The 27577-nt window shown below is 36.8% G+C and overlaps 2 protein-coding genes across 3 annotated transcripts in view; both read left to right on the top strand.

Moving 5' to 3' along the window:
* The first annotated feature begins 1732 nt into the window (after positions 1-1732).
* On the top strand, positions 1733-9476 carry LOC106132946 (innexin inx7). Of its 2 annotated transcripts, none has more exons than XM_013332519.2 (8): positions 1733-1751; positions 3457-3785; positions 5131-5308; positions 5941-6088; positions 6556-6745; positions 7369-7519; positions 7878-8067; positions 8641-9476. In XM_013332519.2, exons 2-8 carry the CDS (start codon positions 3549-3551, stop codon positions 8795-8797), a joined length of 1251 nt encoding a protein of 416 aa, XP_013187973.1. In that variant the 5' UTR covers positions 1733-1751; positions 3457-3548; the 3' UTR covers positions 8798-9476. The 2 variants fall into 2 exon arrangements, with proteins under 2 accessions (XP_013187973.1, XP_013187972.1); XM_013332518.2 differs by lacking the exon at positions 1733-1751 and adding an exon at positions 1778-1922.
* A 5617-nt stretch (positions 9477-15093) lies between these two features.
* Positions 15094-27577, top strand: part of LOC106132947 (innexin inx1) — a 49084-nt gene continuing 36600 nt past the window's right edge. The window contains exon 1 of the mRNA XM_013332521.2: positions 15094-15380. The gene's annotated coding sequence lies outside the window, so the exon portion shown is untranslated. The remainder of the gene's footprint in view (positions 15381-27577) is intronic.

Below are 27577 nucleotides of genomic sequence, written 5' to 3'. Positions count from 1 at the left end.
GTATTATCTGGTGATAAATACATACATATAATCACGACCTTCACGGGGTAGACAGAGCCAACAGTCTCGCAAGGACTAAAACGACACGTTCAGCAAGTATCTCTTAATGATAGAATTGAGATTAAAATATGTATTGACAAGAAGAATCCCAAGTTTACAAGATGGGATAATGTAAATACATATAGTCACGTCTATATCCCGTGCGGGTAGACAGAGCCAAAAGTCTCGCAAAGACTGAAAGGTCACGTTCAGCTGTTTGACTTATTGAAAGTATTGGGATTCAAATAGTGACAGGTTGCTAGACCATCGCCTCAAAAAATCCCAAGTTTATATGTCTGTCTATCACTTAGTCGCCTTTTACGACATCCATGGGAAGGAGATGTAGTGGTCCTATTCTTTTTGTATTGGTGCCGGGAACCACACGGTAATGTATGACATATTATTTCTGGAAATTTCTTTCCAAGAACATTCTAGTAGAAATTTATTTAACCTAGAGGAGTTTTTCCTGATATTATTGTTTTCTGATAAGGCTGCGTGCGATAACCTGAATATTACAGTACACTACAGCAATAAATTCAACTTACGACTGCGATTATTTTCTTGAAGAAAGTAATGCCGTGTGGTTCCCTGTACTTTATATAGCATAGGTCCACTTCATCACTTTCCAATGAATGTCGTCAAAGGAGATAAAGAGCACACTCATCTAGTGCTTCGATGAATAATAGCGAAGAAAAAATATAATATGGTCAGCTGCTTCTTTGCGTATGCATATCGTAAAAGTCAATCAAGGTATAAGAAAATGAACTAAGGATTCTTTTTCAGGATATATCTGAATCTCATGTCCCATCATTAAGACATCAAGCTGAACGTGTTATTTCAGTCTTTGAGACTGTTGACTCTATCTACCCCGGTATGATGGCAAATTTGGGGTCAGTGGATGATAGTCGTAAGGGTGTGGTGAAAAGAGAGTACATACATATAATCACTTCCTTATCCTTTGCGAGGCAGACAGAGCCAAAAATCTCAAATAGACTGTAAAACCATGTTCAGCTGTAGCGCGTTATGGAATATTTAGAATTAAAATGATGACAGAAATAATTGAAAATATGACTGAAATATTTATCTTTATCAGCCGAAGCCGATACCACTAAACGAATTTTGATAAAAATTGGCACACAGTGACTGAGTGATTTCACATTCAGCTGCTGCCTGAATAGGCATTATCATATTCCTGGCATTCGCCCCGGTTGCAGCCTCACCTCTCTGAAGGAGTTTGTGGTGCGCCTGCGCCTATTAAATTCAGGTTTTATATACATACATATGGTCACGTCTATATTCCTTGCGGGGTAGACAGAGCCAACAGTCTTGAAAAGACTGAATGGCCACGTTCAGCTATTTGGCTTAATGATAGAATTGAGATACAAATAGTGACAGGTTGCTAGCCCATCCCCTAAAACAGAATCGCAAGTTTGTAAGCCTATCCCTTAGTCGCCTTTTATGACATCCATGGGAAAGAGATGGAGTGGTCCTATTCTTTTTTGGTATTGGTGCCGGAAACCACACGGCAACATGAAGATGGAATGAATGAAACCACAGATTTTACATAAAGTAACTTTTAACCTTTAATGTAAGCTAAAGTCATCAAAATAACTTAAGGGATTTATTTGCAATACTGATTTCAGCAATTACACCCTCGACGCTCGTGCTGCGACAAAAACAAACTAATTACCAGCTCACCTTTCTTGTCTATGGTAAGTATTCTTCCAAATGAGTCTCTTTATCTTCAAGATATCTTATCGAGCTGATAGTAGATGACATACTCTGTGGCCGACGGAACGGCGGATCGCACGTTAGTACGAAATTTAAAAAAAAAGTGACTAATTGGTTGTGTTTTTTTTTATTTGGCGCTGCTGAATTCATAAGTAAGTTTCTAAATTTAAATTTTTAAAGAAAAATTAATGTGTTTTGTGCTAGTATTCTGTTTATCTGACTTCTCTAAATAGAGAGTCATCAATATGAGGAGTCATTATTCTCGATGGCACCTTTTGTATGTTTGTAAACTCTTTATTGGACATTAAAATAAACAACTTAATGGATTGAGAGGAATATGAACAATGGCAGTCTTATCTCGATTTGGATTTGTTTTTAGCAGCCTTTTTTAAATAACTATAGATTTTAGGCAAGTTCTGTCGCTTTAACCTCTGTAAAGAGAAGCTTTTGTTTGTAATCTAAAGATTAGTTGTTGAATAGACCATTAATCGAGAAAAGCCTTAGGCTATATTACATCACGCTGCAACTATTAGGAGCGAAGAAATAATGGAAAACGTGTAAAAAAAACAGGGAAAATTATTTATCCTTGAGGGCTTCAATGTTGCCCAAAATAACTATTCCACGCGGACGAAGTCGCGGTCACAGCAAAAGTGACTCTTTTGCCTTCATCATTATTTAAGTAACAATAGTCTAAACAGAATTGTAAATACCTAACCACTTTCAAACCTACTTCAGTTAACAGTCATATCATCTAAGATATGATTAAGTTATCACATCAAATATTGGATTAATAAGGCACTTGAGTGCAATACAAGCCTTCTAGGAACTTCTCAGCAGGGCAACAATACATAGACAAAATCACGCCGTTTCTCTGTGGTAATATAGTTACGGCATCATCTCATCCCACGCCTCATAACAAAGCGATGAAGGGTGAATCCGAGAGCAACCAATGGCAGAGAGAGATTATAAACTATGTTGTGCCGTGTGGTTCCCGGCACCAATAGAAAAAAGAATAGGACCACTCCATCTCTTTCCCATGGATGTCGTAAAAGGCGACTAAGGGGTAGGCTTATAAACTTGGGAACACCTGTCATTATTTGAATCTCAATTCCATCTTAAAGCCAAATAGCTGAACGTGGCCTATCAGTCTTTTCAAGACTGTTGGCTCTGTCTGCTCTGCAAGGGATATAGACGTGATTATATGTACATATGTATGTATGTTGTGACAAGCATTCACTCTTATGCGAACTTTAGACACTGTTATATTTTTAGTACTACTTTGATTGATTCTGGACTTAAGGCTACCCTGGAAGACACTCCCGGGGCTGCCATGGGGACTCTTATATTCCGACCTATGGAGTCCCAAGTCTTCGAATCTACCTAACAGTGAACCAGTGCTATCACAACTGACTGAGTAATTCACACACACACACACACACACACATGGTCACGTCTATATCCCTTGCGGGGTAGTCAGAGCCAATAGTCTTGCAAAGACTGAATGGCCACGTTCAGCTATTTGGCTTAATGACAGAATTGAGATTCAAATAGTGACAGGTTGCTAGCCCATCGCCTAAAAGAGGATCCCAAGTTTGTAAGCCTATCCCTTAGTCGGTCCTATTCTTTCTGGTGCCGGAAACCACACGGCACTGACTGAGTAATTCATGGGCATTCATTTAATTCCAGATGACGCTGGTCAAGATAGAACAGGGGTCCATACTTTAGTTAGATGTTAAACTACTAATTCTTCTGCCAGAGAACAAAACACAACCCACAAAATGTTAGCAGCAATCACGACTTTAACACCTCGAATGAGGTTCAACTTCAGCAAACCAAACATAGAGAATACGGTCTTCAAACTCCACTACAAGTTCACTGTGACCATGCTTCTCGCCTTCGTCATCCTGGTATGCAGCAGGGAGTATTTCGGAGACCAGATCAGGTGTATTTCTGACCAGGGTGTGCCCAACAATGTCATCCAGACGTATTGCTTCTTCATGGCAACGTTTACTATCGTAAGTCATCATAATTGCAAGTGATACATACGTAAAATCACGCCTCTTTCCCGGAGGGGTAGGCAGAGACTTCCTCTTTCCACTTGCCACGATCTCTGCATACTTCCTTCACTTCATCCACATTCATAACTCTCTTCATGCAAGCTCGACGGTTTCGGGTACTTTTGACCTGACCCTTTACCAGGACGTCCTTAATTTGATCAAGATACGATCGTCTAGGTCTTCCCACTCCGACCTTTCCCTCCACACTCTTCTTGTATATCTGCTTAGTCAACCTGTTTTACTACATCCTCTCTACATGACCGAACCATCTCAACAACATTGCAAGTGATATCATAATTATTTTTTCGATGCAAAAGTTAGTTATGCTGTGTGGTTCCAGGCAGAAAAAAGAATACGACCACACCATCTCTTTCTCATGGATGTCGTGAAAGGCTACTAAGGTATCCCTTCGCCTTTTACGACGTCTATTATTATAAACTTGGGATTCTCCTTTTAGGCGACAAGCTAGCAGCCTGTTACATTTGTTACTATTTGAATCTCAATTCTATCATTAACTCAAACAGCTGAACGTTGCCTATCAGTCTTTTTAAGACTCTGTCCATCCCGCAAGGGATATAGACGTGATTATATGTATACATGAAGAGAGTTATGAATGCGAATGAAGCGAAGGAAATATGCAGAGATAGTAGCAAGTGAAAAGATGTAGTCTTTGCCTACCCCTCCGGGAAAGAGGCGTGATTTTATGTATGTATGTACTCGTACTAATAGCGGATTTCAAACAAACAAATTTTATAGGACACTCGCCCCTAAACTAGTACTTTCATGTCCTCTCGTGGCAGAATCATCAGCCTCGCAGTGTCTACATCTGCGACATAATGCTGATTCAGAAAATTTTTAACTGTCCAGTCCATATTTGTTCGTAATACATATACACATTGCACATTCGCCTTTGTTATTATTGTTAATGATGTATGTAAACATCAAATGAATGGATATATCTATTTTCAAAATTCGAACGCGAACACTTAGTACTTTTTCAGATTGTGAATAATAAAAAAAATACTTATTCGCCGTGTGGTTCCCCATACTTTACAATTGGACCACTCCATATCTTTCCAATGGATGTCTTCTTCTTCTTAGGCGATGGGTTAGCAACCTCTCACTTAAATCTCAATTCCAACATTTAGCCATACAGCTGAGCGTGTTTTTTTTGTCTTTTCAAACCTGTTGGCTCTGTCTACCCCACAAGGGATATAGACGTGACTATATACATATACCTATGTACTTCTTAATCGATTTAAGATTAACGCTAAAAACAATTATATAAATAAATTAATTTCAGGTACGACATTACAACGAGAGCCTTCTTCAAACGGGGTTCCTTCCCCACCCCGGGGTGGGACCCATCTTGGACAATGACGAGACTCTCCACCACAAGTATTACCAGTGGGTACCATTCGTACTCTTCATCCAGTCTATCTGCTTCTATATACCGCATTATATTTGGAAGAAAAAAGAAGGTTTGTGCTTGACCTTTTAACGATAATTTTGTGTGACCTTATACTTTAAGTGATGTTCTGGAAATCTTGTTTTATGCAGAATAACATAAGACTTCGAAATAAAGCCTTTTTCGACGATGTTTAGGAGTTACACTTAAAAATTTTTCGAAAATATACAACAAACATACACATACATTAATCAGGTCTTCGTGCTTTACGGGCAAGACGGAGCCAACAGTCTCGAAAAGACTGAAATACCACTTTCAGCTGGATGGATAAATGATGGAATTGAGATTGAGATAAAAAAATAAAAAAAGCAACATAAATTATTAAGGTCAAAATACATCTGCCTCATATTATCAAATTAAATAAGCATACATACATATGGTCACGTCTATATCCCTTGCGGGGTAGACAGAGCCAACAGTCTTGAAAAGACTGAATGGCCACGTTCAGCTATTTGGCTTAGTGATAGAATTGAGAATCAAATAGTGGTCGCTAGCCCATCGCCTAAAAGAAGAAACCCAAGTTTTTAAGCCTATCCCTTAGTCGCCTTATACGACATCAATGCGAAAGAGATGGAGTGGTCCTATTCTTTTTTGTATTGGTGCCGGGAACCACACGGCACCTATTTCTATATCTATTTTTGATAGGTGGCAGAATAAAGGCATTGGTAGACGGTCTTCAGTACGCAAGCTTGGCATTGCACGATCAAGACATGACCGTCAAGAATAAGACGGTACCGTCCAAAGCTACACTGCAAAAGAAAATTGAACTTATACGTAAAGACATTATACTCAGGTGAGTTTATTATCCATAGAAAATCAACTAGCTAGCCCCGCGACTTCGTCCGCTTGGTATAGTTATTTTGGGCATCATTGAAGCCCTCAAGGATGAATAATTTTCCCCGTTTTTTTTTCACATATTCCATTATTCATTTGCTCCTTATAGTTGCAGCGTGATGTTATATAAGCCTTAAGCCTTCCTCGATAAATGGTCTATTCAACGCAAAAAGAGATTCATATAAAGTGACAGGTTGCTAGCCCATCGCCTAAAAGAAGAATCCCAAGTTTATAAGCCTATCCCTTAGTCGCCTTTTACGACATACATGGGAAAGAGATAGAGTGGTCCTATTCTTTTTCTATTGGTGCCGGGAACCGCACGGCACATGAAGCTGAATCAGATTTTCTATATACTTTTTTTGGTATTATCTTACAAATTTAAACTGTTACATATATATGTATGTATATGTTGCTATATATGTTTAGGTTGCGCATATCTCGGACCTGGTCGACGTGGCTTATCGCGATGGAAGTGACCAACCTCTTACACGTGATGTTCCAAATCTGGCTGATCAACATCTTCTTGAACGGCCACTTTATCAATCTGGGCAGCACCGTGATAAACTTCCGGAATTGGGAGGGCATCGCAGATCCCCTTGAAACTGTGTTCCCTAAGGTTTGTATGGGTATTAAATTCTGCTTATACCTAAATCGGAACTTGTCTCAGGGTTAAATATTCTTGTGAGCTTTGTCATTCCATTAAATATCATTTAAATTACTCATATGACCTAGATGTGCAAGGTTTTCCTAGAATACACGTAGCTTATTACTTGAAGTTAAAAATTTTATCGGAGGCAGTCAACATGATTTATATTAACCAGTAGCTGTGCCCGCGACTTCGTCCCCGTGGAATAGTTATTTTGGGCATCATTGAAGCCCTCAAGGAAGAATAATTTACTCCGTTTTTTTCACATTTTCCATTATTTCTTCGCTCCTAATAGTTGCAGCGTGATGTTATATAGCCTAAGGCCTTTCTCGATTAATGGTCTAATCAACAAAAGAAGAATTTTTCAATTCGAACTAGAAGTTCCTGAGATAAGCGCGTTCAAACAAACAAACTCTTCAGCTTTATAATATTAGTATAGATTTAAAAATTATGATGGAAAATTAAGCGAATCCGTATGATTTGAACTCGAGACAAAGTCTAGTCCATTAGGAAGAATCTTAATATTTTGACAAATTGTAGTTTATAGTTATCTCATTTCGTTGAAGACTTATTTTTGTTTTTACTATCATCAGGTAACCAAATGCCTGTTCCACAAGTACGGTCCCAGTGGTACCATTCAGCAGCACGATGCGCTGTGCGTGATGGCACTCAACATCATCCACGAGAAGATCTACACCATTCTGTGGTTCTGGTTCCTGTTTCTCTTCATTGTTTCCTTATTGGGTAAGTTCGTATGAAGCTTGCAGATAATATTTACTTTTTCTGCCTCATATTTTAAATCTTTATTCAACTTTATCAGAATTAACTGTATCATAAGTACTATACAATAAAGAAAAAAGCTATATTCGAAGCGAATAATTAAAACAATGAAAACAATGCAAACCTTTGTATATAAAGTATATATATAGTCATCATATACATATATATAAAATCATGCCTTTTCCCAGAGGAGTAGGAAGACGAAATTTTTCCACTTGCCACGATTTCTGCACACTTTCTTTCGCTATATCCAAATTAATACCTTTCTTCATGCAAGGCTTTGTACACAAACGACATGTTAAAAGAACGTATAACTTCACAGCTGTGATTTGGCGCATAGTCTCCTACTTCGTCTACCGTCGCTCCCTGAAGTTCAACGACCTGCTCTTCAAGCAGGTCACTAGCAGCAAGTTCAACCCTCACAATGTGATCAGGGTGGTCAACGGCTGCGAGTTCGCTGACTGGCTCTTCTTGTATTATCTGGCGAAGAACATGCAGGGAGCAATATTCGAGTAAGTTCTTCTCTTTATTCCCAACCTCATTGACTATGACTACTCCATCTCCTTCTTGTCTTATTAGGCTATTTAGATGACAATATGATCTTTGGTTCGAATTGGATTAGGTTCTCCTGTTAACAGGTTCACGGAGGTCAAACTGGCGTTATTTTTTTACCTGACTTAAATACTTTTTGATAGTGGTCATAAGGAGATTATTCCTCACAGACGTCACAAATGAAATAGGTGGATGATGACTGTCTTATCGAGTCGGTCAATGAATCCTGCAAATTCTAGTGTTCTAAGCTTATTTCCTCACTTTTCTATATCTAGTTGTTTGAAATATTTCTTTGGACATTAAAATATGTACTGCCCATGATGTGGAGATTTTGTAAATTGAATGTTTCTTATGTTGTGGCCTATTGGCAAGTTACATATAGGGGTATACAAAGACTAAATTTTTTCACTTGCCACGATCTCTGCATATAAATCTCTTTATGCAAGCTCGGTGGTTTCGGGTACTCGTGACCTTACCTTTTGCCATGACGTCCTATATTTGATTTTTATTCATAACTTAATTTAACTTTGCAGGCAACTCTTCAGAACCTTGGCTGAAGAGTTAGAGAAACGGGAACTCCCCATGGAACAGCAGGGGTACGAGGAAAAGGGCGGCGAACCTGTTCTCCTTTCCAGGACTGAATTTGATGATGAAACCTTACCGCTGAAGTCTGAAAAGACACTTTTATAGTTTCATTCAATAGCTTTTTCTAGCGATTTTCTACTTGGGATTCTTTTTTAAGGCGATGGGCTGGCAACCTGTCACTAATTGGATCTCAATTCTATTATTAAGCCAAATAGCTGAACGTGGCCGAACAGGCTTTTTAAGACTGTTGGCTCTATCTACCCCACAAGGAATATAGACGTTACCATATGTATGCTTTTTCTAGCGGGTCTGTACTTGTAATTTACAACATATTATAAAGTCCCCTATTTTCTATGCCTGTATGTATGCTCTAATCTCGAAAAGGACGGATTTTGTTCCTGTTTGAAATATTTGAAAAAGGGTTTTCTGAGGAAGGTTTATATCTATAAATGCTATTTATGCGAAGCCGGGGCGGGTCGTTAGTTTAAAACAAAGAGATTCCTCTCCAGAGTGGTGAGTTAGTCCACGCCAGAAAAGAAGTAGAAGAAGGATATCTTTGAAATGAATAGAATATATTTCGCGCTCAACTACTTTAAAATATTTACTTATTTTATTAAGTTTTTTTATTGGTTGTTATACTTATGTGAAATTTTTATAATTATCTAAATAAAATTAATTATGTAAATTTAAGTTTGTACAGTTTCGAATAGATAATGTTGACTGGTTTTTGTATTAAATAATTTATTGTGGAGTTTATTAAAAAAAAGTATACTAAGGATAATAATATTTCATTTATACCACCAGATTGAGTTCACACGCATTAAACTTTTTATCCCATTTTGTCAATAAAAAGTAGGCTTTGTTTTTCCTTAGGATCAACTCTATCTCTGTACTAAATTTCAATAAAATCAGTTCAGTGGGTGAAAGCGTAACAGACAGACAGAGTGTCTTCCGCGTTTTTAATAAGGATTTAGGGATAATATAATTATCATAATTAGTACACTACAAACACACTATGTATATCTAAATATAATATAATTACATACATACATATGTTAACTTCTATATCCCTTGCGGGGTAGACAGAGCCAACGGTCTTGAAAGGACTAAATGGCCACGTTCAGCTATTTGGCTTAATGATAGAATTGAGATTCAAGTAGTGACAGGTTGCTAGCCCATCGCCTTAAAAAGAATCCCAAGTTTGTAAGCCTATCCCTTAGTCGCCTTTTACGACATCCATGGGAAAGAGATGGAGTGGTCCTATTCTTTTTTGTATTGGTGCCGGAAACCACATAATATAATTATTCTTTATTTATCTGGATGACTTAATGATGGTAGGAAAAAGCAATTTTTTTTTGTTGGCTTAGATTAAATTAAAGGACCATGAGTAAAGTAATTCCCGTGGTACCTCCCAGGGTCCACCACTGGGACCAATGGCAATATTTGATTTTCAACATTCATTTTTAAATAAATTTTTCAGTCAAGTTTACAAGCCAACTAGGCTTGTAAACTTGACTGAAAACAGCTATAATTTGCAAACAAACAGACAAACAAGACTACCGTACTTAAATAAAGACGTTGCAGTGATTTAATTAGCGCGTGCCAAATGTTGTAGTCTAGGAGCCAGTAAATATTTAATGCAAGAAAATGATAAAATAAAACATAATATAGTACGCCTTACTAATTGATATATATGTATATATTAAGGACTAGAGTTTGCCTTCGGCTTGGGTTCCATTAAAATTTTCAGGATTTTTGTGTCGTTTTCATGTAATATGGTCCAGTAATTTTATTGTATTATTAAATAAAAAAAAATATAAACCTATCTTAAACAAATAACAATTTAAAGGTTTAAGTTAATAACTTTTAAATTGCCTGATCACTGACATATTTATTTTTCTTCAAATCAACTAATTCTGCCTGCTGTATTAAAAAGAGGCAAGCATTCGCCATGGAAGAATATTGAGTTCTCTCTGGAGCGATGCCCCGGACGAAAGCTGGTTAAAGTCCTACCTTGTGTATAGAAGCGCAGATTCTTGGACTTCTAACATAATATTGTAACATTCATACATACATATAATCACGTCCATATCCCTTGCGGGGTAGACAGAGCCAACAGTCTTAAAATGACATATAGGCCACGTTTAGCTGTTTGGCTTAACGATAGAATTGAGATTCAAATATTGACTGGTTGCTAGTCTATCGCTTAAAACAAGAATCCCAAGTTTATAAGCCAATCCCTTAGTCGTCTTTTACGACATCCATGAGAAAGAGACGGAGGGGTCCTATTCTTTTTTTTCTAATAGTGCCGGAAACCACACGGCAATAATATTGTAAACACGTTTTAAAATGCCTACAGTCATCTGGACTAGAAGATTTTGTTAATTAAGCCTATTAAGGTAGGCGTGTGCTACTGGCCTCCATTGAGATCACAGCTTTATCATCGGTGCGCAGACGCATTTAGGACATTATATCGTATCTATTTAGTAAATTTATATATTCAGGTTTTGAGGACTAGTAGTAATGTATTTGACTGTGGCTTTAAGCACTAAAATGTATAGGTATTCACCCGTGCAAAAACACGTCCGGTGAAAATGCTGCAGTGCAATTTGTTGCGAAGCCATTATAGCCTCAGCCGGGTCCAGGTAAAGGTGGGAAGATTAAATATGCAATAGAGAATAGGACTGTATGAACCCCGTAAGATATAATCTGAAGGCCATCGACAACCTTGTGACAACAAAAAAATATTTTCAAGACTGTTGGCTCTGCCTACCCCGCAAGGGATATCGACGTGATTATATGTGTATGATATAAAATGCTTTTCTAATATATGTTGATAAAAAAATCCGTCTATCACACTTGCAATTATGTGACTGTAGACGATAGCCTTTTACCATCACTTCACTTAGCAACAAAACAGGTTTCTGTATTTGGTAGCGCACGCGCATGCAAGCGGTTCATAATCAGTTTGCCTCATCCAGTAAGTGCAGGGGTAACCTCAGTGTATTGACCGGGAATGCTTCGGGACGCTGGGTAACCGATTGCGAAGAGAGAGGTTTTTAATGCTCAGACCAAATAAAATATATTTTTTTTAACATACATATAATCACGTCTATATCCCTTGCAAGGTAGACATAGCCAACAGTCTTGAAAAGACTGAAAGGCCACGTTCAGCTATTTGGCTTAATGATTGAATTGAGATTCAAATAGTGATAGGTTGCTAGCCCATCGCCTAAAAGAAGAATACCAAGTTTAAAAGTCTATCATTTAGTCGCCTTTTACAAAATCCATGGGAAAGAGATGGATATTATATATTCATCCTACTAATATTATAAACGCGAAAGTTTGTGAGTATGTCAGGATGTCAGTGTGGATGTTTGTTACTCTTTCACGTAAAAACTACTGAACCGATTACGATGAAATTTGGTATGTAGGTAGCTGAAGACTCAGAATAACATAAAGGCTACTTTTTATAACGGAGTTCCCGCGGGATTGATTGTTACGTTTTGATTGGGTTTTCACGCGGACGATGGCGCGGGCGGCCTCTAATAATAAATAAAAAAGAAAAAAAAATTATAATTTATAAATTGTGTAGTCCATGTAAATCGTTTATTGTTCCCAAGGCAACGTGCCTAGAAGGCTGATTGCATCGTTTTTTTTACTTCTTTTCTCTTTTTATTAAAATAGTTTAAGCTACAAAATAAGAAATCACATATGCCTACGTAATGTTACAAAAACCATCTATTATTACTACAATTAAAGCCATACACACAATAAACGAGTATATAAGTAGTTACTACTAGTTAACTACGTTATTTAGTTTATTTCCAACTATAGCATTTGAATAAAATACCTACTCGTAACAATTTTAAATCCTTTCTTAGAATTATTTGTACTGACTGAACGGTCTTACTGAAGTACCAACAAAGGCCCACTATACTTAATGAGGACTTCGGACAACGGTATTTGACGTACTTCCCCGCTAATATAGAGTGAAAACAAAGAGTGTAATATTTAGTGGGCAAGCTAACGGCTCGCCCCACCTCTACAAGTCTGCAGGATTTTGATAGCTGTTTCCAAAGCTTCCATGCTGGTCTGCTTTTGTAGCAGTACACGTGCCACATTGTATTTATCGCTCGAAAAACTATCGCTGTTTCGCTTTTTATTATGACGTAAAGCGAGACAGCGATGGTTTATCGCGCGATGAAACGGCGGCGACGCGCGTGCCTTGCCACGGCGGCTGTTAGCAAAGAAAAACCCGTCCAATCCCATTGAGTTTTTCCATGGTGGAACAGAGACTTCATTGGTATCACTAAAACAATTCGTAATTTTGAGAAATTGTGTTAAGCTTTTATTTTCAATTAGCTTCAACAGTCCCAGAAAGCCTTTGTCTAGCCTATGTTACTTTCGAAGCTCTATGCTATGTCCGTGCCAAATTTCGTGAAAATCAGTCCAGTAATTTTTAATTTTATCCGTTACAAATAAACAATTTTTTCACTTTATTATTATTGCTAGATGTGGACTGAGTTGCTTAAATATAAACTATCATGGTAGACTCTTCCACGCGTACGAAGTCGCCAGTAAGTTATTTAAAACGACAGCGTCCCGAAGTAATCGTTCCCTGGAATTTCGGCTGCACAGGTAGCTCGCAGACTGGTTTCGAGTCTTTAGAGAGAGCTCGCCTCTGCCCGCATCTCTGTTTTTTCATTTCCATGCCTCCAGGGTTGCCAACTATGTAGACCAGAAATCCAGGAGAAAAGTGCCTTACTTTTAGATATTTTCTTGTGTACAATACGTGCAGTCACTGCAGAGAAATATGACTCCTATTAATATTAAAAGGATTTCTGTGGACTAGTCGATAAAATTCTGACTGTCTTCTAAACTCTAGTTAATCCATATAAACTAATATTGTAAATGCAAAAGTAAGTTTGTTTGTAACCTCTGCAAAGTTAAACCACTAAACCGATCTTAATAAAATTAATTTTCTATCTAGTGTTTTCTCGAAAATTCCCGGATTTCAGGGAGTATTGGCAACCCTACATGCCACCCAGGCTTGTACCATAGATTATATAGGGCCTTACATATTAATATCTGCATTCGTCCCGGCTCTGCTTCCGTGGGAATTTTGACAATTTACAGTTAAGTAGTTCTCTGTATATTTCTATGCCATATAAGACCTAGCCATTGATCATAATATCTGTAGTTATATCTTACTAGGTTATATATATTTATTTAAACTTTATGCACGTAAAATGTACAACAGGTGGACTTAATGCCACAAGGCATTCTCTGCCAGTCGAACCTTTGGACCAAACTGAGAAGGTAAGGTGAGGAAGTAAATATATCGTGTGATTCGGCAACTAAATTTATCTCTTTATTTTAGATGTCTTAAAAGGCGACTAAAGGAATGAGCTTATTCATTTAGTGCATAATTCCATGCTTGTCTGGAGCGAAGCACAGTGTGTGCTTGCAATTTATTTACCCTCGCAGTTTGTTAAAGTCAATCAATGGAAAAGCTTATAAATTGGAGACTTTTTTTAGCAACCTGCCGCCATTTGAATCTCGAGTCCATCATTTTAAAGTCTACCTATTGAATATTTAGTACCTATCTACATAAAATTATAATAAGATACTAAGTAGGTACCTCCCTAGTTATATGTTACTTTTATGTAAGTAGTATGTCTAAACATATGCAATATCTGAGAGTTAATTAAATATACAGTTATATAAATTAAAGACTTTGTTGTACTCGTTACCTGAAAGTGGCCTTCGTGTCTTTTTGAGGCTGTTGGCTCTGTCTTCCCCGTTAGTGATAAATAACTACATTATCTATGGTATGTGCAGCATTTGGGATTTTCATAACAGATCTGCATCACCACCTCTCTGGTGCTTGTCTCAAAGTCGTAAGGTGCCAAAATCCTAATTTAAAACATACGGCAAAGTTATTTTGGGGACATCCTAGCGAAAGGTCATGAATGTAGTTCGGTAGGTAGATACCATAAGTAAAAATCTACCTACCTTTCCGGGAAATAGGCATGTCATATATAAAATCACGTCAATCAATCATCATCTTTGTATGGTGTAAATATGTGAGAGAAAATTTGTTGAACAATATTTGTTTGATTAAAATACATAGTATTATGTGTAGATGTAGCTCGACATTAATTTATATTTTTTTTGAGAAACAAAGTTCTGTAAGTAAAACTTGCGTACAACGAAACTCATATCGTGAAGGCGGCAACATTGAATTAAGATGGCGTCTATCAACGCGCCAACAGCTGTCATTTTCAATTCACAACATTGACACATGGTTATCTCTCTCTTGCATTAAAGAAATCCCTTCATTTTAATTTCGTTGTCTCTTTCTTGCCTTGCTAAACATTATTCTGCGGTACATACACAAAATTATTGTGAGAAACGAATCAGCCGTGCGAGTGACTGTCGCTGCTTTTATTTTCTTCGACGACGTAATTTTGTGTTTTTCTACGTGGTTTTACGATATTTTTCGTGTGTTTTTATAGACATTGCCTATTCGAGAAGACTGATTAAGTTATTGTGTATGTGGACACCCGAAAGATAATTTCTAAACATAAACTTTTCGTGTAAAGTGGCAGAACGAAAAGTGAAAAACAATTTCATTTTATAAAAATACTAAACATTTATTCGAAGTGAGAGTAACTACGATCAAGTAAGTACCGTGCATTGTATTTTGTATCTGGGTCAGCATACAGAATTTGGCAGACCTCTGCTACATGTTAAATATTAACAAACACAAGCTTCCTCAATTTTGTATTTACTTTTGTAAATACTCTTTGTTTTTTAGCCACATAAATAATTTTCCGTTTTCCTAATGATTCAAGCTCATTAACTTTATACAATGGTCGAAACAATTCATAATAGTTCAGTTAAAGCTGCTTAAAGGTATTTGACAATAACTAGAACTACTAATTTTTTGGGCACTATTTAAGTGCTTGTAGCTGTGTGGTTATAGATGGAGTTGAATAAGAGCCCTGGCCTTCATCTCTTCCTCTGTATATTTAAGAAGGCAGGTCCTAATAACAGTGAGTCTATTAAATATTCCCTAAGATGGATAGTGTCTAAACATTTGTCAAATCTCAGCAGTAGTCCACAGGAAGGTAGGTAATCAGATTTTGTTGCAGCAATGTTGTTAATTTATTTAGCCTATTCCAAGCTTTGAAATCACCAGCTGATAATACTATTAGGAATTATGCTATTCAAAATCAGCTGTAATAAGTACTAAGGTGCTTCACTACCTGCGGTCTAATGCCTTGACTAGATTATATAGAGTATATAGACAGAAGGACTTCAGTCTCGACTTTAGTCTTCAACACTCCAAAAGCAAAAGGAAGACCTGAATCAGACCTAAGAAAGGATTTAACAAACACTGGATAGCATCAGTGATGAACAGTTTATGCCGTCCATAGCATTGTCATTGTATCATTGGTGCAATGATTTGGCATAGCCAGCTAAAGCTCTTTGATGTAATGTTCTCGGCTTCTGGCAAGTCTTTAGTACATTTCTTATTGACTTTTCATTACAGGTTAGATATTATTTTAAAGTTTGAAACAAACAAAACTGTCCAAGATTGTTGTTTCTGTCTACCCCGCAATGGATATAGATGTGATTACATGTATGTATGTTTAAACAAAACAGTTACATAACTTGGTATGATGTTGTTAGATAGTTATTTTGTGGGAGAAGGGTATAGGAAAATAAGACAAGGAGGTTTTGCTTAGTAGTTAGAAAGCCACAGTGAGATAGCCAGCATTAGAAATAATGCAAAATATTCCTTATTTTTGAAACTATTGTCCAATATTTTATCAAATTCGAAACTAATTGAACTAAGAAGCAGTTCAATTAATTTTTATTAAAATTGATTCACTCTCCCCCTGGCTATGTTCATGTATTCTATTACAGCCCTATCCGCTAAGCTGTACACCCTGATCCCAAATCTTTGCCCTCCATTAGCTCTTGTCAACATTTCATAAATTATTTTATGCCCTAAAAAACCAGGCAATAAAAAAAAATCAAGAGTTAAGTTGATTGTAATCAAGGGCAAGAACAAATAAGTGCTCATTTGACAAAGTAAACACGACAACACGACATCCCTGCTGAATTCTGAACATTCGAATTCTTAAAACTTTCTAGATTTACATCTGCGAAACGGCGCGTCTTATTTATTGACTAAAAGATCTTCTTCCTTATTATTCCCTGGTCCAGGTAACCACATGGTCGCCGAAGCCGCACGTGTCCAAAAACCCCGGTATAATGACCACAACAGAACCACATTTTTGTGGTCCAAACTCGCAGCCCGACCGTATAATTTGGACCATCCTGGCTCGCGCACTCTAATCACCTTTAATGGTAGTTTGCCGAGGGGCGAAAGAGTGATTTATTGCTAGTCTAGGTCCCAGAAACCAATTTTGCTTTGTCTACCCGGGCTCCAGTAATGCACTCGTCTAGAGGTCAAGAAATAGTGGTCACCTTATGGAATCTTCGATTGAATTTGGTGGTCTCATTTGATGTTCGTTTCGTAGTGGCTACACGTGGAACTGACTGGTAAATTAACAGTGCCTTAACCTTTCAAAAAAGCGGACCCTCGCAAAGACCGTAGGTCGAAATTGTGACCTTTAACAAGACGAGAAGTTTACCAAAAAGGGTGTGACTTACAACCCCAGAGGTACCTGGAAATGGTATCTAGAAAACCTAATCATGGAACATTTTGCGAACTAAACACTGTAGCATATAAAAAAGAAAAACTTTAAACCCCCATTAAAAGAAGCAAGGTTTCGAAAATGTGTAAAATTTATTATTTTTTATATAAGCACCGTCAATCAATCGGCAGGACATAACTATATCGGACCCGTGAAACCAAATTATTTAAGAAACGTCGGCTTCTTAAATTAACTAAAGGAAAATCTAGGCCATCTAAGGCCAAGGTAGGCAGGTCCTATGCAAGGTGCAACCTGTATAAGCAACCGGTATGCCTTACTCCATTTTACGTAAGCGCTGACATTGCTACCTTCTTGGGTTGCTAGTCAACATTGTGTATGTTCTTCGGCTGAATGGGAATGTCTCTGTTAGAAAATTAAGAAAATTTCAAATTGTGTAAACGTATAGCCAAATAGTTGAACGTGGCCATTCAATCTTTTCAAGACTGTTGGCTCTCTCTACCCCGCAAGGGATATAGACGTGACCATATGTATGTATGTATGTGAAAACGTATAGGCATGTATCTTCAATTAAATTCATGATAATCGTCAACTTTCTTGTTGTTATTTGATTCCCAATATTCTTCCTTCTGGCTATAGTCCCGGCTGCTTCCTCACCGATCTGGAGAGGAGCCCGGGGTATGCCCTTGACCATAGATCCTACAGGATCATCAAATACATTTGATTCCCAATATTAAGAAGCATTAGTGGTTCCGATTACTAGTTCTGCTTAGATGTCAATAAAATAAATAATAAATAAATATATACGGGACAAATTAAACTGATTGAGTTAGCCTCGAAGTAAGTTCGAGACTTGTGTTACGAGATACTAACTCAACGATACCATATTTTATAATAAATACTTATATAGATAAACATTAAACATCCAAATCGTCTTTTACGACATCCATGGGAAAATAGAGTCTGTCGAAAATATAGTCTCTGCCTACCCCTCCGGGAAAGAGGCGTGAGTTTATGTATGTATGTATGTATTAAACATCCAAGACCCAGGCCAATCAGAAAAAGTTCTTTTCTCATCATGTCCTGGCCGAGATTCGAATCCGGGACCTCCGGTGTCACAGACAAGCGTACTACCGCTGCGCCACAGAGGCCGTCAATATCAAATCGCGATATATAATTATCAATTTAAAAGCAATACCATCAAAATTGACAAAAACTTCCAGGAAACGATTTCTAAAAGTTATTACCGTTCAACACTAATATTTTGAGGATCTGTTATCATTCCATCACTAAAAGCCCATCCAGCGAATTCTTTATCAAATATTTACATTGCATCCTAGCCTTTTGTATAGCCGATTTGTGTAATCAACAAGTGCGTATCGTGTTTATTAAATATAGTGTATTTGTGCTCTATTGAAGGCATTGTTTGTACTTTAATTATGTTTATTATTAATTGACTAGTCTAGTTTCAATTCAATGGCACATTGTTGTATGTTTTATAGAAGAACGTCTTGTCCTTTTGATATACTTTATCAATGCAGCGAATATGAAAACTTAAAGACAATTATTGTTCTTATCTTACGGTCTTTCATCATATTTATCACGTTTTCTTTTAGGCTTTTTTGCACAAAATTATTTTTTAAGCTACATTAATGAATTGAGAATCAATTTCAATTAATGGCAGTCGTTGTTTTTGTCTCGTAATTGTTATATTTGTTTAATTAATGGAAATTTAAATGATTAATGTGCTGTGTTATTTTCGGCACCAATTAAAAAAAAAAAGAATAGGACCACTCCTTCTCTTTCCCATGGATGACGTAAAAGGCGACTAAGGGATAGTCTCATAAACTTGGGATTCTTTTTTAGGCGATGGGCTAGCAACCTGTCACTATTAGAATCTCAACTCTATCATCAAGCCAAAAAGCTGAGCGTGGCCTATCAGTTTTTTAAGACTGTTAGCTCTGTCTACCCCGCAATGGATATAGACGTGACTATATGTATGTATGTAAATTAAAAAGTAACCTAAAAAGCTTTCGTCGTCTTGTCCATGTTTTCGATTTTGTCCAGATTTATCGCTCTAATTGGTTGTTCTGAATGCGCACTCGCATCCCTCGAACGTTATTACCGTGCCTTTGTTAACGCGATTTGGTTCGATCATGTCAATTGACAGTGACATCGTCAATTGACCAATTCGGGCCGGCAGCGGCCAGCAATGCCATACCACCATAATGAACCGTTGCGAAGATTGATAGTGATTGTAGATTGTTACCGCTTCTTCTGCGCTTACGCCTTGGAAGCGGCAGTGTACTTAGTTACATACATACATAAAATTACGTATCTTTCCCGGAGGGGTAGGCAGAGACTACCTCTTTCCACTTGCCACATCCACATTCATAACTCTCTTCATGCAAGCTCGGCGTTTACCAGGACGTCCTTAATTTAGTATAGTGTACTTAGTTTTAAGTAATTAATTTATTTGACGTCAACCAATGTTGTGAAACCGAAAGATTTGACAATTATTATTAAGCGATATGATTGTATCCTATAGGTAATGATGAATGAAAATTTTTAAATTTGATTTTGATAAAATCTTGGTTTTTATGTGGTTCGTTCTTAGATATCGATTGTACGTTTCTATATTTTTTATACTCTTTTATTAATCGGACTTAAGGTTTGGTCTTTTTGCTCTGTAGTGGCTGACTGAAAGTGAATATTGACCACGGAATGAGAAATCAAATCAAAATTGGTTAATTTGGGATTATTCTATTATTAATGATAGAATTGAAATTCAAATAGTGACAGGTTGCTAGCCTATTGCCTGAAAGAAGAATACCTAGTTTTTAAGCCTATCCGTTAGTGACTTTTACGACATACATAAGATAGATATGGAGTTGTCCTATTCTTTTTTGTATTAGTGTCGGGAACCACACGGCACACGTGATAATAATATGGTGGAACCCATAACATGAACGCCGCGCCGTGTGGGTTTGTGTTGGGTCACAGTAGTGTTTGTGATCTAAATGTGCATACATACAAATTCTTTTTTCTATTGGTGACTAATAAAACATTTATTATATTATAACAATTAAACAGTCTACATAATTAACAATAAACAAACGAGCAAGAGTCACAGAAACTGCGATAATGAAGTAACAATTACAATTATGGTCAATTTACGATATTAATTGACGGTATCCGACCGAGGGTCGGATGTCAATTGGCTTTAATACCCGTGCCCGTGATTCGGCCTGAAACATCAGGGTGTGCCGTGTGGTTCCCGGCACCGATGGAAAAAAGAATAGTGCCAACCCATGATTTGAGGGAACAAACAATAACAAGATTTCAAGGAACTGCACATTTACAAAAATTACATACCTACATTATTATTTAGGTACATGCCATAGTCTCTGCTAAATAGGCGTGATGGTATGTATGTAGGTATGTACCAAGTGACAGAACAAAGAAATGTTGCCGAGTAAACGTTAGAAGGGTCTACTGGCAGAGATTTCTATTGAAATAAATATGTAGTACCATTTTTATACAATTTATGTGTTATATGCTCCTGTATATAATTTTGTGGACACACACACACACACACAATCACGTCTATATCCCTTGCGGGGTAGACAGAGCCAACAGTCTTGTAAAGATTGATAGGCCACGTTCAGCTATTGGGCTTTAAGATAGAATTGAGATTCAAATAGTGACAGGTTGCTAGCCCATCGCCTAAAATAGGAATCCCAAGTTTATAAGCCTATCTCTTAGTCGCCTTTTACGACATCCGTAGGAAAGAGATGGAGTGGTCCTATTCTTTTTTGTAATGGTGCCGGGAACCACACGGCACCAATTTTGTGGACATAAATAAATAATTTGTCTCTTGTTATTTGAATTTTCCACTTCTTTGGTTGATCTTTTCTCCTTGAATGTTTCACCTGTCGCATTTCAAAATATTGTGTGTCAAATAAGTTTTACATGGTGTCTGTATTTTACAGATTTTTTTTTATACGAGCGTATTCAAATACTTTAACTAAGTATTTCATAGATACACAGGTCAGGTATTTAAAAATTTTGTTGTTATTTTTTTATATTTTATGTTCTAAAATGCCGTGTGTTTTTCAAATAGAACCACTCCATATCTTTCGTATGTATGCCGTAAAATGCGACTAAGGGATAGGCTTTTAAACTTTGAATTCCTCTTGTAGACGATGGGTTAACAAGCCTAGCAACCTGCCATTATTTGAATCTCAATTCCATCATAAAGCCTTATAGCTGAACATGGTCTTTCAGTGCTTTCAAGACTGTTTGCTCTGTCTTCCCCGCAAGGGACATAGACGTGACTATATGCACGTATGTAAATTTAGCATTTGCAAAAAAAAAATGAGTTTGGTTTGTTTTGTTATAGTAACAACAATTAAATTGTCTTCTTACATACGTACAATCACGTCTTTGTCCCTTAAGGGGTAGACCGAGTCAACAGTGTTATATGTATACTACATTTCTGCTGTTCAGTCACGACTAACTGCTTCCGCATTCCATGGGTTAAGGCGTTTGCTTAATGACCGTGGGGTCCGTGAAGGCGTGGGTTCATATCCCGCAGGAACCAGACTACTTAGTTGCTTTGTTTATTTGAGAGGCGGTTTAGAAACTCTTATAAACTTGAAACATACATACATATGGTCACGTCTATATCCCTTGTGGGGTAAACAGAGCTAACAGTCTTGAAAAAACTGATAGGCCACATTCAGCTGTTTGGCTTAATGATAGAATTGAGATTCAAATAGTGACAGCTTGCTAGCCCATTGCCTAAAAATAGAATAGCAAGTTTACAAGCCTATCCCTTAGTCGCCTTTAACGACATCCATGGGAAATAGATGGAGTGGTCCTATCCTTTTTTGTATTGGTGCCGGGAACCACACGGCACACGTGTCAGTAATATGGTGGAACCCATAACTTGAAAGCCTGTGTGGTTTTGTGTTGAGTCATAGTAGTGTTTGTGATGTAAATGTGCAGTTCCTTGTAATGTTGTAATTGGTTCTTTAGTCATTAATGTAATGCAATGACTTGATTTTATTACCGTATTGGTTGTATCATTGGATGGATTATTAAATGTACATACATACATGCATAAAATCACGCCTTTTTCCCGGAGTGGTAGGCAGAGACGACATCTTTCCACTTGCCACGATCTTTGCATACTGCCTTCGCTTTATCCACGGGATAATGGAATATGTGAAAAAAACGGGGAAAATTATTCATCCTTGAGGGCTTCAATGATGCCCAAAATAACTATTCCACGCGGACGAAGTCGCGGGCACAGCTAGTTTTAAAAATTATTGAATTGAATTGAGGAATGGGAATAGAGAGAGGTCATCGTTAGTGAATAGGCCTCTTAATAAATTTTTTAGTTGAACACTGGTCAGACCTGGGCTTCTCGCTATACCTACCTACTGTAAATTCTATGGTCACGTCTATATCCCTTGCGGGGTAGACAGAGCCAACAGTCTTTAAAAAGACTGAATGGCCACGTTCAGCTATTTAGCTTAATGATAGAATTGAGATTCAAATAGTGACAGGTTGCTAACCCATCGCCTAAAAAAGAATCACAAGTTTGTAAGCTTATTACGACATCCATGGGATATAGATGCAGTGGTCCTAATCTTTTTTGTATTGGTGCCAGGCACCACACGGCTACTATGAGTAATAACAATTAGTGCAATATTATTATCAGCGTCGACACGTGCGCGCATGTGCAATTACAAAGTTCACTTCTCTATTAAAGATTAGTCAAGTTCAACAGGATTAGTTTAACGTTTTTTTTATTTAATTAATAAATCTATATTAATCGCGCTAATCTCAGGAACTACTGGTTCAAATTGAAAAATCCGTTTTGTGTTGAATAGACCGTTTATCGAGGAAGGCTTTAGGCTATATAACATCACGCTGTAACTATTAGGAGCGAAGAAATAATGGAAAATGTGAAAGAAAAACAACGGGGTAAATTATTCAGCCTTGAGAACTTCAATGATGCCCAAAATAACTGTTCCACGCGGACGAAGTCGCGGGCACAGCTAGTTAAGTATATACGGATCAAATTACATAGATTGAGGCAACCCATTGGTTGACTGGTAGATAATGCATCTAGCATTAATTGTGCTATAGGTACATTTGTATTTTGTGCAATGAAGTTAGCTTGTATTGCAATAAACTTGTTGAACAATATGCGTCCATTAATGCATACGTTAGGTATATTATGACTATTAACGTTTTGCGGTTTGCTTATTAATTGTACGATGCTTTAAAATCCACCTTATTTACATCTATTTGTGGTTGTCATTCAATCACCATCAATTACTACTAACTAGTATTGAAACAATTCTTTCAACAGTCACACTATTAATATCCTACTAATATTATGAATGCGAAAGTTTGTGAGTATGTCAGGAAGTCAGTATAGATGTTTGTTACTATTTCAAGCAAAAACAACTGAACCGATTACAATGAAATTTGGTATGTAGGTAGCTGAAGACCCAGAATAACATATAGGCCACTTTTTATCCCGGAGTTCCCGCGGGATTGATAGGGTTTCCACGCAGACGCAGGCGGCCTAGTATACCTATATTCATAAATATGACCACTCCATCTCGTTCCCATGGATGTCGTAAAAGACGACTAAGAGATAGGCTTATTAAACTTGGTATTCCTTTAGTAGGCGATGAGCCTGTCACTATTTGTATCTCAATTCTTTCAAGTCTCTCTTCAATCTTTTTAATGTTTTCAAGATTTTTTGGCGCGTATGTTTGAGTGGAAAATTGTTAAGGCGGTTATTTCAATTATAATACCTTTTCGTAATAGGAAGTTATATCGGACTTAATTAATATTGCATATAACATTTGTATCGACAAGGAAGTTGTGAAAGAATCTATTGACTTTTATTTCCCCGAAGGCTGATTACTTTCCTGATTATTTTTTGTTCAAGTAATTATAGACCTCTAGACCTTTCACTTTGAGGTATTACGGCGCGAATTCCATATAGGCATTATAATGAGATTTTTAATTTTCTAGAGTTAGCTCATGTTTGTATTTAAATTTTTTCGGAATAACAAAAGTATTTTTTTTTGTTTCCTGACCTTTTTATTTTTAATATGTAATGACAAATGTTTGTTACTCTTTCACGCATATTATACTGGACGGATTTTGATGAAATTTGGCGTACAGTTAGAAAATAACCTTGAATATCATAGTACGAGTAGTATCAAACTCTTTATTGCTCAAGATGAGAGTTATGAATGTGGATGAAGCGAAAGAAGTATGCAGAGATCATGCCGAGTGGAAAGATGTAGTCTCTGCCTACCCCTTTTATATGTACACTCTTTATTCTGAAATTCTCACGGAAGCGAAGTACCGGGGCGCGCCCGAGCAAGTACTAGATAATTGGGTTGTATATCATAAATTAACAGATATGACGTCAGAAACCGTTGCCTAAATGCGATAAACTATGACATGTAGTGCAGGGTCATTGATAGCGCCAAGACAAATTGCTAAGATATTGATCAAACGTGTTATATTCTTGCAATTTTATTATTTTCTTATAATAATATTTTAATGTTAAGTTAGATTTTCATTATTTCTCAGATGCTTAAATTAATGAGCATGTGTTTTAGAATTGTTGACAAATTTTGCTCTTTAAGAGTAGATCTATAATGAATAACTTCAGGAAACGGTGCTAATTTCATGTCTCAGTTATTTCTAAACGCAAGGGCTCACTCAACACGTCTTCAAATAATTCTAATTTTGAACAAGTCCACTCTAGAATATCTATGGGGTCACTGTTCAGATCCGCCCGTCTTGTTTTATTCCTTTTTCTTTGCCGATTGTTCAGGAATAACCCGAGTTGCTTTTTCGCTATTTTCTCCATCTACACCGTTCTAGACTTTTTTGTTCGAATTCCAAATTCTGAGATCGAATTTAGAAAGTGTCGCTAAACGTTCAATCACGTATCCGTCGACAATCTTTTGTGATTTTAGTGTCATTTTCTCCAAATTTTAAACGTAATTTGTCAGTGTTAACTATTGTCATTTGACGAGTTAGCAGCTGGTGACAATTTCTCCTATTAAAAGTAGCACATTTAGGATGTATATTCTAAATATGGCTAGGAAATGCTCTTTCAGTTTTCATTATGTTGTTTGCCATATAATTTTCAGGTAATTTCTTCTTAGCGACACAACTTAGGTGTTAATTTGCATTGAGTGAGCTGTTAACTCTTAGTAAACGTGTTTGTTACTTTATTTTATTACCGTTTCTATGATAGTTGCAAACTCTGTGGTCGTTTTGAAAAAAATTCGTGATCTTATCCGGTGTTTCGAATTTTATTGCAATTAGGCTGATCTTTCCTTTTACTTAAGTCTCCTAGACTCTTATTTTGGGTAACACCTGCTCTAGATAACCCATACCAGCATGGTCGTACAGAAATAATGGTGAGACAGTATTGAAAATAACGTTCGCACGTTTTGTGGTACGTTTGTTCAATTGTGATGCCTGTTCGAGTGAGCGGCTGAACAATCGTTTGGCAATGTCTGAGAATGTCTTTATTGATTGAATTTGTGGAGACGTTGGGTGACAATATTCTTTTATTGAAATGAGAAAGACTGATTTATTTTTCACTCGGTGAACAAGAATGATGTTATTAATGTATTTGCTGGAAGAGATATCTTTAGAACTAAGCAGAACCTATGATTTTTATTTTCTTGTGTTTATCATTCTTGATGTTTTCTGTGTACACGAATTGGTAAATAAATAAATAATATTTTATTGTTCTGAATCTTGATTGAATAGTTTCATTGTTAATTGTAGATCTTAGAAGCGTCAGAAAGATAAAAGCACTATCAACTGAGCCGAAATATTCCATCAGTTTTCATTAAGTGGGCATATGACCCATTCATCGAATTGGTCCGGGCGAATTTACCCATTTTACATACATATAATCACGTCTATATGCCCTGCGGGGTAGACAGAGCCAAAAGTCTTGAAAAGACTGATAGGCCACGTTCAGCTGTTCGGCTTAATGATAGAATTGAGATTTACATCAATTGAGGTATACATCACATTTTGAAAAAACGCGAAGGACAGGTTTTTGTGAGCGAGTATGTCCATCAATTTAAAATATTCAGAGTAAACAAATATTGACACCAAAATTATGGTATTTCCGAAGCAAGATAGTTATAATATTTTGTTTGCAAATGTCGAAGTGGAATGAAATTTCTTAAATATATTTTATGTGGTTCCCACTCGTGTCGTTCCTATAAATTTTGCCAGTGTTGCTATGAGATTAGCCTTATCTTATCGCTTTGCTGTGAGAACTTTTTTATACGCTTTAGCGTTGAACTTATCGGTCAATATTTCTTTGAGAATTTAGTATATTTTTTTGCGAATGGAACGCTGCAGAATTTCATGCTGAATAGTAGACTCTTGGTCGATTACGTAAATATCTTGAAATTTAACATTTATTGATATCTTTTAATGGGTGTAATCAGTGAGGTTTGTGGATTAGAAACCTTTTTTGGTGTGTTGTATAGTGTTCTTTCTACCTACATATTGGGATTTATAAAAGGGAGAGTTCCCTAAATGGGATAATGTCCACCTTGGTATATTTTATCTTGAAAATTTACTGTATTTTTGTGTTCTTTCGTATGTACACGAAAGATATTACAAATTAATAAACAAACAAACAAACAAATATATTTCCTATTTGAATCACGATTCTGTCACTACATATTTGTTGTCTGTGCCCAATTGATTCCGAAGGGTAAGTTTTTAATTTCAACAGATACGGACTTGTCCGAGAGAATGTGTCTTTTAGAGAGAAGAGAGTGAGTCTTATCCTACACTAGCTGTGCCCGCAACTTCGTCCGCGTGGAATAGTTATTTCGGGCTCGGGCATCATTGAAGCCCTCAAGGATAATTATCCCCGTTTTTTTTCACATTTTCCATTATTTCTTTGCTCCTTATAGTTGCAGATTGATGTTATATAGCTTAAAGCCTTCCTCGATAAATTGTCTATTCAACACAAAAAGAATTTTCAATTCGAACCAGTCGTTCCTGAGATTAGCGCGTTCAAACAAACAAACAAACTCTTAAGTTTTATAATATTAGTATAGATTATTTCTCGCTGGTCACATTACCTTGTTAATTACAC

The sequence above is a fragment of the Amyelois transitella genome, chromosome 4 (assembly GCF_032362555.1).
Source record: "Amyelois transitella isolate CPQ chromosome 4, ilAmyTran1.1, whole genome shotgun sequence".
Lineage (NCBI taxonomy): Eukaryota > Metazoa > Arthropoda > Insecta > Lepidoptera > Pyralidae > Amyelois > Amyelois transitella.
This window is presented reverse-complemented; position numbering and strand designations above follow the sequence as displayed.

Excerpts from the sequence above, each read along its gene's own strand:
- LOC106132946 (XM_013332519.2), top strand. The coding sequence starts at position 3,549 with ATGTTAGCAGCAATCACGACTTTAACACCTCGAATGAGGTTCAACTTC. Across the intron at positions 7,520-7,877 it reads CTTCATTGTTTCCTTATTGG|CTGTGATTTGGCGCATAGTC; the intron begins GTAAGTTCGTAT and ends ATAACTTCACAG. Across the intron at positions 8,068-8,640 it reads ATGCAGGGAGCAATATTCGA|GCAACTCTTCAGAACCTTGG; the intron begins GTAAGTTCTTCT and ends TTAACTTTGCAG.